The sequence below is a fragment of the Acomys russatus genome, chromosome 17 (genome assembly GCF_903995435.1).
Source record: "Acomys russatus chromosome 17, mAcoRus1.1, whole genome shotgun sequence".
NCBI classification, from domain to species: domain Eukaryota; kingdom Metazoa; phylum Chordata; class Mammalia; order Rodentia; family Muridae; genus Acomys; species Acomys russatus.
In genome coordinates, this window is record NC_067153.1 from 3651461 (window position 1) to 3664910 (window position 13450).

The 13450-nt window shown below is 47.8% G+C and overlaps 1 protein-coding gene across 1 annotated transcript in view; it reads right to left on the reverse strand.

Annotated features, from left to right (window-relative positions):
- Snx31 (sorting nexin 31) overlaps positions 1-10358 on the reverse strand; it is a 57206-nt gene extending 46848 nt beyond the window's left edge. The window contains exons 1-2 of the mRNA XM_051160508.1: positions 10351-10358; positions 3566-3695 (exon numbers count right to left, since the gene is read on the reverse strand). Coding sequence (XP_051016465.1) covers positions 3566-3695; positions 10351-10358 — 138 coding nt within the window. The remainder of the gene's footprint in view (positions 1-3565; positions 3696-10350) is intronic.
- Between the last annotated feature and the right edge of the window lie 3092 nt (positions 10359-13450).

The following is a 13450-nucleotide window of genomic DNA, read 5'->3' on the forward strand; positions in this document are numbered from 1 at the left end:
CTGGTTAGCTGATAGCTAATTAGGTGATGACAAAAAAGGGAACGGTTCCCTTTGACACATCTCCTTAAATGTCACAGACATTCCCTAATTGGCTCTAGTCAGGGCAACCCTGAGACAACAGGACTGCCCAGACCACCCCTCTGCTGGACTGAATCTAGGGGAGCCCCTGCCCTCGGGCTGGGAGATGGAAAACTTAACATGGTAAGGAATCTAGGGCCAGTCACAGGGCAAAATACCTCCCAGCAGGTTTTACCGCAAGGACAGGTTCCTCAACAAATCTTTGGCATTTTTTGTTGAATGCAGTTTTGAGTGGGGGAGGGGGCAAGAACTGTTCAGTGAGCTGAGTAAATGCTGCTAAAAGTCAACCATCACCACTGCGGTCCAATTCTGCCAACACAGGCCTCTCACCGCTTTCAGCAGGGTTTGGCTGCTGCAGCCACCAGCATCACAAGACTGAGTTCAACTCAGTCTCTGTCAAAACCTCCATGAGAGACACCAGAAGGGGACACAGCTCTCCTGCGGCTGTTAGGCAGTGCATTGCAGTTTGAGGTTTTTCCTTTTGGTCTTGCTGTTTCTTTCTTTCTTTCTTTGTTTCCTAGACTGGCCTTGAGGCCTTGAACTCAATATGTAACCGAGGATGGTCTTGAACTCTGCCTGTTTTACAAAACACTAGGACCAAACCAAGGCCTTCAAATGTGCTAGGCAAGCGTTCTACCAACTGAGCCTCATCCTCAGCCTCAGGTCCGAATATGTGAGTGAGTGAGTGTGTGTGTGTGTGTGTTGAGTGTGTATGTGAGTGTGCAAGTGTGTTGTGGTGAGTGTGTATGTGAGTATGTGGGTGTGTGTTTGCGAGTGTAAGTGTGTAAGTGTGTATATGGTGAATGTGTGGGTGTGTGAGTGTGTATATGCTGAGTGTGTGGGTGTGTGACTGTGTGTGGTGAGTGTGTGAGTGTGTGAGTGTGTATGGTGAGTGTGTGGGTGTGGTGAATGTGTAAGAGTGTGTGTGTGTGTGTGTGTGTGTGTGTGTGTGTGTGTGTGTGTGTGTATGTGTGTCCCCGTCCATGTGTGTGTCCTCTCCAAGTCTGGAAAAAGTTGATCCTTCTCTACCCATTTTTTATTTTTCCTCCTTTATTTTTCTTTTCTTTTTTACTTTGTTGGGTTTGTTTGTTTTGTTTTGTTTTGTTTGAGAGAGGGTTTCTCTGTGGCCACCCTGGGACTCATTCTGTAGGCCAGGCTAGACTCAGAGACCTGCCTGCCTCTGCCTCCTGAAAGTTAAGATTAAAGATGTGCTTCCACAGCCCTGCTTCCTCCTTTTTAAATTTTTTTTTCGAGACAGGGTTTCTCTGTGTAGCCTTGGCTATCCTGGGCTCATTTTGTAGACCAGGCTGGCCTCAAACTCACAGTGATCCTCCTGCCTCTGCCTCCCAAGTGCTGGGATAAAAGGCGTGCTGGATGTGAATGGCTTCAAAAAAATTTTTTTTAATGTTTTTTCATTTATTTGATCATGGGAAAGGGACCTGTGTGTGAGGTCAGAGGACAACTCGCAGGAGCTGGTGATCTTCTACCATGTGAGTTCCTGGAACAGAACTCAGGTCAACATGCTTTGCAGCAGGTGCTGCTGAGCCATCTTGCCGGCCCCAAATTCTTAGTCTGACCAGACACACGGCACCATTAAAAAAAGAACGGCTGTGTGCATGTAAGTGGGGAGTACAAGTTCCTTGCCGGTTTATTTTCTTAAGAGTTCTACAAGGGGCTGGAGAGATGGCTCAGTGGTTAAGAGCACTGCCTGCTCTTCCAAAGGTCCTGAGTTCAATTCCCTGCAATCACATGGTGGCTCACAACCATCTGTAATTAGATCTGGTGCCCTCTTCTGGCCTGCAGGTGTACATGCAGATCAAACATTGTATACATAATAAATAAATCTTTTTTAAAAAGAGCTCTGCATGAACCTTTTATTATATGTGTATTATGTCAAATAAAGACTATAACTTTAGCAGCAATGGGTTTTGTCTGTAAGAATTGAATTTAGCCAGGCATAATGACTCAAACCTTTGATCCCAGCACTTAAGGTGGATCTCTCACAATGAGTTCCAGGACAGCCAGAGCTACATAGTAAGACCCTGTCTCAAAAGGAAAGAAAAAAAGAAAGAAAGAAAGAAAGAAAGAAAAGAAAGAAAGAAAGAAAGAAAGAAAGAAAGAAAGAAAGAGGAATTGAACTGAATTTTTATCCCACATATTGGAGACCTGTAAGACTAAGAAGGGGTTCCTGTCCAGGTGATAAGACCTGAGCTCTTGTCAGACAGGGTTATTCATAAAAGACCAGGTCTGGGAAAGGGAAGGCGGTGTCTCTGTGAGGTGTGACCTGTGCCCTCTGACACACGTCCGCAGCAGTCCTGTCCCCCAGCGAACCTTCCTCAGGGCTGGTGTTTGCTTACCCTCTGCCGCTGAGCCCTGGTAGTGCCTGCTGTGAATGCTCTGGCCAGATCGGCTTTTTGTGCCTTTAGATAAATACACCCAGTTTGAGGACACCTCTGTCCCCTTGCTGTGCTGCTGTCCCCAGCTCTGAAGAAGACTGTGGGATCAGCTTGTGGGAGCCCAGGGCTGCACAGAGTGCATCGGCAGGAGGGGATGCTGAATTGTGCCAGCCTAGCTGGTCCCGTCCTCAGAGCTACTCTTATTTTCCCACCGCTCACCCCTTCTCATTTTGGTCTAGAACAAGTGTGTGTAGCCCAGGCTGGTTCTGAATTCTCTATCCCCCTGCCTCAGTCTCCCATGGACTAGAACTACAGGGATGTGCCACCCTGCCTGGCTTTTTATCTTCCTCTCTCCCTACTCACACTTTCTGCTCTCTGCCACTGTCACATCCTCTGCTTGAAAGACTGCCCCTGGACAGGTCCCTTCTCAAGCCCCACTTCTTCCGGAAATCCTCCACCCCCACCCCCTCACTCCCCGTAGATTGCATAGATGCTTTTGAGTCTTGCATTTTCTGCTTAGGTGCCACAACCCAGTCTCCTTTAAGTGTGGTCCGTTAGCTCCCCAGTGTTAGGTTTGCTGACAAAGGGACTTGGAGAGGCGGGCCAGATGGGTCAGCTTAGAGATAGACACCCACAAAAGACACCCTTTACAGTTCTGCTTGTCCCACTTGACTGCCCTGAGATAGGCCTTGAGGAGGTCTTAAGGGCTGTGAGTGCAAGAAGCCAAAGGTGTGTGACCAGGATGGTCCTGTTCACATCACAAGGCCTTCCTGGTGTTGGAGATGTTGGTATAGGAGATTGCTCTGGGATTTAAAGAATGAGAGCGCCTAAAAGTTCACAGATCCGCCTGTAGCCAGCCCTCTACCGCCACCATCACACACACACACACACACACACACACACACACGCACACGCACACGCACACGCACACGCACTCACACACACACTCACACACACACACTCACACACACACTCACACACACACTCACACACACACACACACACTCACACACACACACACACAGTATAATGTCTTTCCGAGTCACACAGCACAACCAAGCCCTTGGGCACATTTTCCCGAGCAGGCTCACCTGTTCGTTCCAGCGGTGCAGCTGGCTATAGCGTACCTTGCAGAAGAAGAACCCGTCCAGGTACACGGAGTACAGCTGAAAGGACAGACACCCGCCCGCCGTTATCCAAGGCGAGGATGAGGATGGGGGCCTGGATGTGCAGGGTCACCGAGCGTCCCCGCCCTCTGCCTGCCCCCCACCCCCACCCCGGCCCCAACCCACCACGTAGCGGCCCCCTAGCGCGTCTGGCTGCTGCCGGGACACCGGAATGCAGAAGTGCATCTTCATGGCTCTGGCGATGATCAGGTGCAGCGTGGAGAGCTGGACTTGCCGTCTAGAGTCTGTGCTAGGTCCTGAGCTCCAGTTCCTGCACTGGGGCTGACGGTGGGCGGGGGTCTGGTGCTTGGCCCCACCCCCTTCTGGCACTTGTCCCCACCCCCTCCGCAGCCTCCTCCAAGGACTTCAGCCTGGTTCCCAGGTGCCAGGCTGGACTAGAGAGACACATTCAGGGTAGAGAGGGACCCTGAGGAGCATCAGAGCCTCTCCGACCAGGGTTACCCTGGAGGGCAGAGGCTAGAATTTTAAAGGCTTTTTTAGGAAGAAAGTGTGCCTCTGTGGAGTGGGGAGTGAGAGTGCCTAATTCTTTTTCAAAGGGCTTTTGAACCCACAAAAGAACCCTAGCTTTAGCCACATGAACGTTGTGTACAGTTGCCAGAAAGCAGATGACCCACCCTACCCTGCCCCAAGTCATCCTTGTCCACTTGCAGAGAGGGGTGCATGAGGTAGCATTCAGGCCTGCCTCACACGGGAACTTCTGGCATTTTCTACAGAGGAAGTTTTGATGATTTGGGAGTTTCCCATCACTCCAGCTTTGGCTACAGTGTACTGTGGATTAAGATTAGAAAAGAGAAAGGGGGGGAGGGGTACATCTTGAGGGTAGCCTGTGACCATCACTGCTATATTAGGCTCAGGGTTTTGTTTTTGTCTTAACCTTGTTAAAATGTATCATGGTATGTATGCCTCTCAAATGTAACACTGCTTTGGTGGGTTGTTTTTTTGTTTTGTTTTGTTTTTAAGGCTTTTATCCCCCTTAATAGGAAATCAAAAACATGGACGTTAGCCTGAGTCGTACCTGGGGAGACCCTGACCTCGACTAAATACCCCTCCCTGTAGCTGGCTCATATGAATTTTTGTTCCTAGGATCTTTCAACCACTCCTTGGTTTTTTCACTGTTGATCCTGCTTAATATTAACTGTGAATATAGTTAAAATTGATTGTCACCTTGATGGGATCTAAAATCACCTAAGAGCTAAACCTCCAGGTTGTCAGTTAACAGACCGGGCGGCACCTTGCTCTGAATGGGCGTTAAGAGTCAACTCGGCACCAGCGGTTCTTGGCGGCGGCGCTCTGTCCCCTGACTGCAGGACTCGCATAAGGAGAAGAAGCAAGCAGTCGGTGCTCCAGCCAATGCCCCGAGATGTCCTCTTCATGGATCACAGCTGGAAAGCTGGAGAGATGGCTCAGTGTAAGAGCACTAGCTGCTAGAGAGCTTGGGTTCGATGCCCAGCACCCACATGGCACCTCACATCTGTCTGTGACTCCAGTTCCAGGGGCTCTGATACCCTGGCGCAGACAGTACATGCAGGCGAGACGCCCATATAGGTGCAATAATAAAATCATTTTTAAAAATAATCAAATTCATACTGTAACTTTTATAGGCACGCCTTTGGTGCTTTTGATTCTTTTAAAGTTACATTTACTTATTTGTATGTGCACTCATTAGGGTGTATAGGGGTCACAGAACGACTTGCAGAAGTCTGTTCTTTCCTTAGACTCTGTGAGTCAGTGCCAGACTCAGGTCGCCAAGTCCCTCCTGCCTCCCCCAGCACAAGCAACTGCTCATCTGCTTGATCACTATGGGTCAGTTTGCCTTTTTGAATATAAGAGAAATCATTCAGTATGGACTGTATGGCCCAGCTCCCTCTGCACAGCATGGTTAGGTAGAGGTTCCTCTAGATTATATGCAGAGTTTATAGTTCTTTTTATTTTCATTTATTTATTTTTGTTTTAGTGATGTTGCATTTCATAGTTCGCCTCCTTTTTCACTGCTGAGTAGTATTCCTCTGTGTAGCTATGCCACACAATTTTTATCTAGATCTTTGATATGCTTACTTGGATTGCACACAATTTGGGGCTTATGAATAATATTTTACAAATATTTTAGGCTAAAAACTTCTTACAGCTTTATGGAAGTATACTATTCAATTCATGATGAGATTAACTCCTCATAAGTCGGTGGTAAGCTGGGCAGTAATTAAATTACACAGCAAGTGGTTAATGCATTCAAAGTGTACTCCTAACTTAGATGGTGTGCAGTAGAGGGCCGTGATCCAGCAGCTAGCTACAAGTGTCTGCCGCCCACGGTCTCATGGGAGGGCTGGACCATGCCTTGGCAGCCAGTTGTGACGGTCCGTGTTCATTGCCAAGCTGGCAGAGACGGGCCTCTGAGCATGCCTGTGGGTGCGTTGGGAAGACCTGCCTGCCCTAGCTGACATATGGGGCTGTGAAGATGCTGGGAGCAGGCCGCACAGCATGCGCGTGCGCCATCTCTGTTTCCCCAACAATGGATGCCACCAGATGAGCTGCTTTACAATCCTGCTGTCTTGACTTTCCCACCATGACCACTGACTTGTCTCCTTAAAGTTGCTTTCCTTGAAGTAAATTGGGGGTTGGGAAAGGCAGGGGGACTAAAACACCAAAAAAATGATCAAAATTTTTTTTTAATTACAGTGTGTTTCTACTGAGTGCATATTGCTTTTGCACCACTGTAAATTAAAAATAAATAAATAAAAGTTAGGTCGAACTATTTCAAAAGTCTTCACATTAGGTCATGTGCCACCCAGCCAAACCCATGATTGCAGGCGGGTTCTCTTCTGCTGGGGAGCGGAGGTATTGTGGAGGTCAGGGGCCTAACAAGGACCTGCAACCCTCAGGCAAGGTGCACAGGGATGGGTTAGGACAGGGTGGAGGTGGGGGACCATGCCCGGTAGGTCCGCAGCCCCACACTCCACCCACTGTCTTTCTGTCTGGCACAACCCACTGGCTGAGCCCGTACTACCATTCAGCTGTGGCATTTTTTATTTGGGTTAAGTCCACATGAACTGGGTACAACCGGCCTTTCTGCATCTTCCGGCAGGGAATGGTAGGGTAAGATGAAGGATGGCTCCTTGTCGAGGGACCCGGAAGGTGGCCTGGCCTTCAGCCAAGAGGGGAGAGGTGATCTATGTAGCCAATATCTACAGTGTGTCTGGAATCTGGCCTGGGCTGTGGGCCCCACGGTACACCTGCCAGATACTGCCCTGAACGACTACAGACTCACAAGGAAGCCAGACAGAGCAGGGACAGGAAAGTTCATCAAAGCAAGGACGCTTAACTCAGTACTGAAATGGGAGCCAGGTTAGCTGACCAGAGCTGGTGGTGAAAGAGCCTCTTGGAGAAGCAGAGACAAGGCTTGAGGTTAAGCCGAGCCCGGCCTGATGGAGCCTGCCTGTAATTCCAGCGCCTAGGAGGCTGGGGCAGGCTCCTTAACTCCAGGTCCTGGCCAGACTGGCCAGACAGTAAAACCCTATCTCAAAACTGAATAAGAAAACGGAAATACTGTGTGTAAGTTGCTAACTACAGGAAGACCAAGAGTCAAGGTCATCCTCGGATATTCCTCAAGTTCAAGGCCAGCCTGGATTGCAGGAGATCCTATCTCAAAACAAAACCGAAGGGTTGTTCAATAAATTTGGCTCGGGATTAAAGCAGAATTTCCAACAATTTCTGTAGCAGCCCAAAACATACTTCCTCCATATGTTTATGTTAATTAGTGTTCTCACTGTGGACAATCAAAATTCAAAACATGCTAATGATCTACACCCTGCAGTGTGAAATATTCAACTAAGGTTTAATTCCTTATGAAAAATAAGTACATCCACCTTAGTATACAAATTCACTTTCATCTTCAATAATGAAAAACTGTATGCATATTAAATAATTATTTTAAAATATGTTTCTGTCTTTTTTTTTTTAAGATTTATTTATTATGTATACAATGCTCTGTCTGCATGTACACCTGTGGGCCAGAAAGGGGCATCAGATCACATCATAGATGGTTGTGAGCCATCATGTGGTTGCTGGGAATTGAACTCAGGACCTCTGGAAGAGCAGACAGTGGTGTCCTGAACCGCTGAGCCATCTCTCCAGCCCCTTAAAACATGTTTCTTATGATTTATTATCAGCAAAGGTCTGGTTTGTGTGTGTGTGTGTGTGTGTGTGTGTGTGTGTGTGTGTGTGTATGGTTCCTAAAGCCTTCAGTCAAAAGGGGATCATGGAAGGAGAAAATTCAGCCCTGTACTGGATCATCTCTCAAATGCCCTTCCCCCACAATTCTATACTTTTGTGCATATAAGAAATTCTGATTATAAAGGTAAGAGTGCTAATCCCCTTGGGAGTACCCCAGCAGTCACTCCAAATCTCACAAGGTGGCAGAAGAAAGGGGGAACCTAGGGGATCCAGGGGGAAGGTAACTGACAGACTCTGTGCTAAGCTTGAGCCCACTCTACGTGGTGCATTTCTACTGTCTCATATGTAAAGAGCAAGGGAGTTAAATAATGTACCCAAAGATACACAAATCATGAGGGTCAGAGCCCAGGTTCAAATATGAGACAGTATTTGCTTTGTGTGTTGACCTTTAGTGAAAGCCAAGAGCTACACACTGCCTCCAGTCAACTCCCACATCCCAGTCTAGTGAAGGCGACTTCAGGGATGACCCTGTCATGCTGAGTGGCTGCCTTGTCGAATCTGATCTGATGTGACATAATTCGAGGAGAAGAGAGTCTTCAGAATACCAAAGGAATGAGGTATCAGTTGGAGACAGAAGCAGGAGGAGACACGTGCTCAGTGGTGGGGTCTTCCAGCCCTGAGCTTGGGGGCAGGCATTTAAGAAGGGCTCCGCCATGAAAGGAGAGTTCTGAAACCTTTCTTCTTTTTAGTATGTCTGCAATTTGGCTTCTCCTAGCTCCTTATCTTCTGGTCTGAAATTTTTGGGCAGAAGAATCTGGTCCATTCCTGGTCCTATCAACAGCACCCAGAAAATGTGGCCATGCCATACGAACATGCCTGCTGAAGTGTGTGCAGACTCGGACCTACTGAACAGAGCACCTAAGCATCCGTTTCTCCCTATTCCTACATTACCGAGTTTAAAAATAAATCAATGCTAATAGTTGTCAGATAAGATTCATAGGAGGCCTCTACACTGAGCCCTTCTGCTGGGCCCGAGTGGCAAAACTAACATCTAGTCACTCACACTGTGGTTCCACTGCACCATGCAACAACTGAGCTGCTTATTTCTGTAAAGTGAGAGAGAGAGAGAGATGTGCACACACATATACAGGCACACAAATGCACACACACACACACACACCAGTATTCATGAGTGTGCATACAAGCACACACATGCTGACTCAAGCACATGTTCACACAAACAGGAACATGAGCATGCACATGCACACCTACAAAAAGCACGCATCCGTGCATGCATTCAGGTACATGTACATGTACATGGTCTCATACATGCAAGTCATCACACACAAGCATAGAGACACATATACTCAAACATGCACGTGTACAAACACAAACATGTATACATGCACAGCCAAAATGCAAAAGTGCACAGGAAACTCACAGCCCACAGAAGAGAACAGCGGGGAAGCTGCAGCCACAACCACGGCCACTGCCACAGCCACAGCCACAGGGCTTCCTGTTAAAGAATGGTGGGAATGCCAGCTTGGTGAGCATGCTCAGGGCAGACTCCAGGGAGCAGAACTGGCAGCAGGCTCCTGGACCGAGCATTGACTCCTCCCTTGGAACCACCAGCAAGCATTCTTTCGGTAGCTCTGGTTGCTTGTCAGAACATTGCCAGAGGGAACAGTGCCCACTCCCTTAAAACAACCAAGCACAGGCCTCGCTTTGTTTTTCTCAGTCAGTGGACCGTCTGGATGGTCCTCCTCCTCCTGGGCTGTGGACATAGTTAGTAATCAGTTTCCCTTTATTCAGGAAGCATTGGAGAGAATATTTCCTGACCTGGCCCCAGGACCTGGCGCTACAAAGCTTGAGGTGGTCTGGTGGGAGACTGGCATCTGCACTCAGGAGCTGAGGACACAGTGGGCCCTCTGCTGTGGCTCCTGCCCAGTGCCCTCCTGCCTCCCTTGTCTTGGGTGTGGACTGCATACCTCAGGGCCTTGTTTCCATGGTTTCTGACTCCTGACATTTGATGGGTCCTTCTGTCCTTCATCTCATCATCCTCTTTCATTTCCACCTCTCCAGTCTCCTAACCCGACTCATTTTCCTTCAAGATGTCATATCCAGGGAGCCAGAGAAGCAGAGAAGTTTCTCTTTGACTGGAGTTGAAGCAAAGATGCCTATAGCTTCTAAGTATTTTCTAGTTTGCTGAAATTGTTCAGAAGATTTTATACAGTAATTATTTGTGTGTGTGTGTGTGTGTGTGTGTGAGAGAGAGACACTTTCATTTATGTAGCTCAGGCTGGCCCAGAACTTGATCTGTAGACCAGGATGGCCTTAAATCCTGAAACTAGAAGGGAGAGGGAGGAAAAGACAGAAAATGCATCCCATAATAGGGAGAAGTGCCAGCTCCTGGCAGCAGCCCTAAGGTCTCCCCTAAAGAAGATGGTGGGCACACGAGAACTCCCACCTGGAGCTTGATTTACATGTGGCAAAGTTGGCCACTGGGCCAAAAACTGTCTTACGCCGCCATGGCGCTGACCAAACTGTACACAAGCCGGACACTGGGGACGTGTTGCCCTGCTTTGCGTAGACAAGGTAGGCCTGTCCCCCAAGTTCCTGTGCCCAGAAAAGTCTGCTGGGTCTTCTGGGCCTGGCAGCCAAGGACTGATACCTCCCTGAGACCTCTGCCTACAGCGATCATGGAGGAACATAGGGTCCAGGTAGCTGCTAAGCCTCTGTTATTTATGGTAGATTCAGGAACTACTTGGCCTGTGCTTCCTGCTTACTCTAGTGAAATGTATCCTTCTCAGATCTCTGATGCGTTGACAACTAGGCTAGTGATCCCTTTGCCAGTTTAACAGCAGCAAGCAAGGCTTTAGCCACCTTCTCAGTCCTCAGTTCTGTACATCTGTAAAGCTCAGGCCTCAGGCCTCACTGGAGAGCTGCTCTTGGGTCTCCAGGAGAAATGTACCACTTACCTTGCTACTAGTATCTGAAAAGACATAAACTCACAAAGCAGGTCTCAAAGCAACTTTTTTTTTTTTAACTATTCCTTTATTTAAAGGAACTTGTAGTGAGCATTTTTGGTTTCTTTAAAAACACAAAATCGTTATGGGAACATGTTTCCATTTCAATCCCAGGTGTGGGCTATGGGGCTGCTTCAGACTGTCCACAGGAGCTGGCTGATTTCCCTGGTACTCCAGCAGGGGTGTCATTCTGCCAGCTGCAGACAGTTTCTACAAATGTATAGCATTTGGAATTCAGTGGGGGGACTCTTGAGAGGGTCTATAAATGTGAGATTCCCCACGAGAGCCTTGAGTGGCTGTGGCTGTGGCTGCTGCTGCTGCTGTGGGTTGTTGTGTTTTGTCAAGTGTTAATGTGCAAAGAGACAAGAAGAGACTGAATATCCTCCCAGCAAAGATAAAACTTGTCCCAAGGAGCTCGACGCCCCTAAGCATCAGGAAGTAGTCTAACCGTAATGACGCCCCTTTCCCCTCGAGCCTTCTTTCTCTCCTACCTGGTGTTGGGGGGTTGGAAGGGTGGAAGAGAGTAAGGAACCCACAAAGTAGCAAGTGCTGGCTACAGCAACCTGCTTTACAATGGCTGCTGTCAGTAATCAACCATGGTGTCTCATGGTAAATAAGTAGAAAAAAAGGGTAAAGTTTGCTACGTAAAGTCTGAGGATATGAAAGCTTAAGTAAGATGTAAGGGCCTTAAAAGGGGTTTAAAGATATACAAATGCACACCAGGCGTGCTGGCTCCTGCCTTTAATCCCAGCACTCAGGGGGACAGAGGCAGGCGTATCTTTGTGAGTTCGAGGCCAGCCTCATCTACAAAGCAAGTCCAGGACAACCAGAGCTCTGTTATACAGAGAAACCCTTTCTTGAAAAAGGGTTGGGCGGGGGGGGGGGGGCGCGGAGGGGGGAGTAAATGCAAGTGATAAATGTCTAAGAAAGTGTTTTAAGGTATATAAAAAATGAAAAAATGGTTTCCTGACTCTGCTATTGTTATGCTAAGACTTCAAGCCAGGCACGGTGGCGCATGCCTGTAATCCCAGCACTCTGGGAGGCAGAGGCAAGAAGATCTCTGTGAGTTCCGAGGACAGCCTGGTTTACAAAGCAAATCCAGGACAGTCAAAGCTACACAGAGAAACCCTGTCTCGAAAAAAACAAAAACAAAACCAACTTCAAAAGTTCAGAGTTTTTTAGCTGGGTGGTGGTGCCACACGCCTTTAATCCCAGCACTCGGGAGGTAGAGGCAGGTGGGTCACTGTGAGTTCGAGGCCAGCCAGGTCTTCAAAGTAAGTCCAGGACAGCCAAGGCTATACAGAGAAGCCCTGTCTCAAAAAACAAAAATAACAAAAAAGTTCAGAGTTTTAACACTAATCAATAGAGTTCTGATAAGCTGTTAATCTAGCCCTGGGAACCGCTGGCTACTGTTATCATAGTCACAAAGTCAAGATTTTAAATTTCCTTTGGTTGTTTTCTTAGACTTAAAAATGTTTCTCGTTGTGCTAAAAACTGTCCAGTCTATATGTCCAGCACTCTAAAAAGAGAAAGTCATTCTTCCAGAATTCTCGTGTCTTTAAATAATTGTATTTATTTATTTTCATGTGTGCCATGCATTTAAGTGCACTGTATCCGTGCTGGTGTCTCAGAAGGCCAGAAAAGGACATCAGATGTCCCTGGAACTGGTGTTACACAGAGCTGTGAGCCACCACATAGGTGCTGGAATTGAACCTGGGTCCTCTGAAAATGCAGTGTGTGCTCTTAGCTATTGGGCCATCTCTCCAGCCTCAGCCCTTCCCCAACAAGACTGTCTGATTGGTCCAGCATCAACTCATGCAATATAAGGCACCTTTCACACACCAATGCCCCCGCTCCATTGGCCCAGGTCGTGACACCACACGCCCGAAGGATACGACTCTACCTAGGAAACTTCCCGGTCTCAGAGTCCAGAGCTCTGCCCACTGTGTTAATATGTAGTGTTAAATTTAGAATTGGTCTATGAAATAGTTATCAATTGATATCTATGATGACACAAAAAAGGACATGGTAAAGCTAGTGCATAACATACTACATTTGTGGTTCCAGTGTCAGGTGTGTAATGCAGTAGTCACTTGTGGACATCAGACATAGGCTGAAAGATAAAACAGGACATATTATAGGTTATTAGTGAAGATGTAACATCCGGGTAACTGGCAAGCCACTGTCATTTCTTGATTTGTTGGGTGTTTAAGTGTCAGGGGAAGGCTGTATTCATTACTTTAGCATTAGAGGTGCTTAAAATCAAGCACACTTGATTATAAACACAGCTTAAGGTGTTGATAAGTCTTGACTGAGTTGTGAAAATTGTGGCATTTACTTTGGGGATAGCTTGGACTCTGTTGCTCTCCCTTCCTGGGTCTAACCCACCAACACAGCCGACTGGCCCTTCCTTTGTGTGCCCAGAGAGCAAGCCTTCCCCACCTCCCTCCACACCGACCTGCCCACCGCTGCCCTGTCCCTGCATCAGCACCCTCTAGACTGGCTCTCTGCTCTTAGCCTCATCTTCCCCTTAAAGCAGGCCATGCTCCTGTTCCCGCTCCCAGGCCTCATACTTGCTTTTCTGACCTCACTTTCT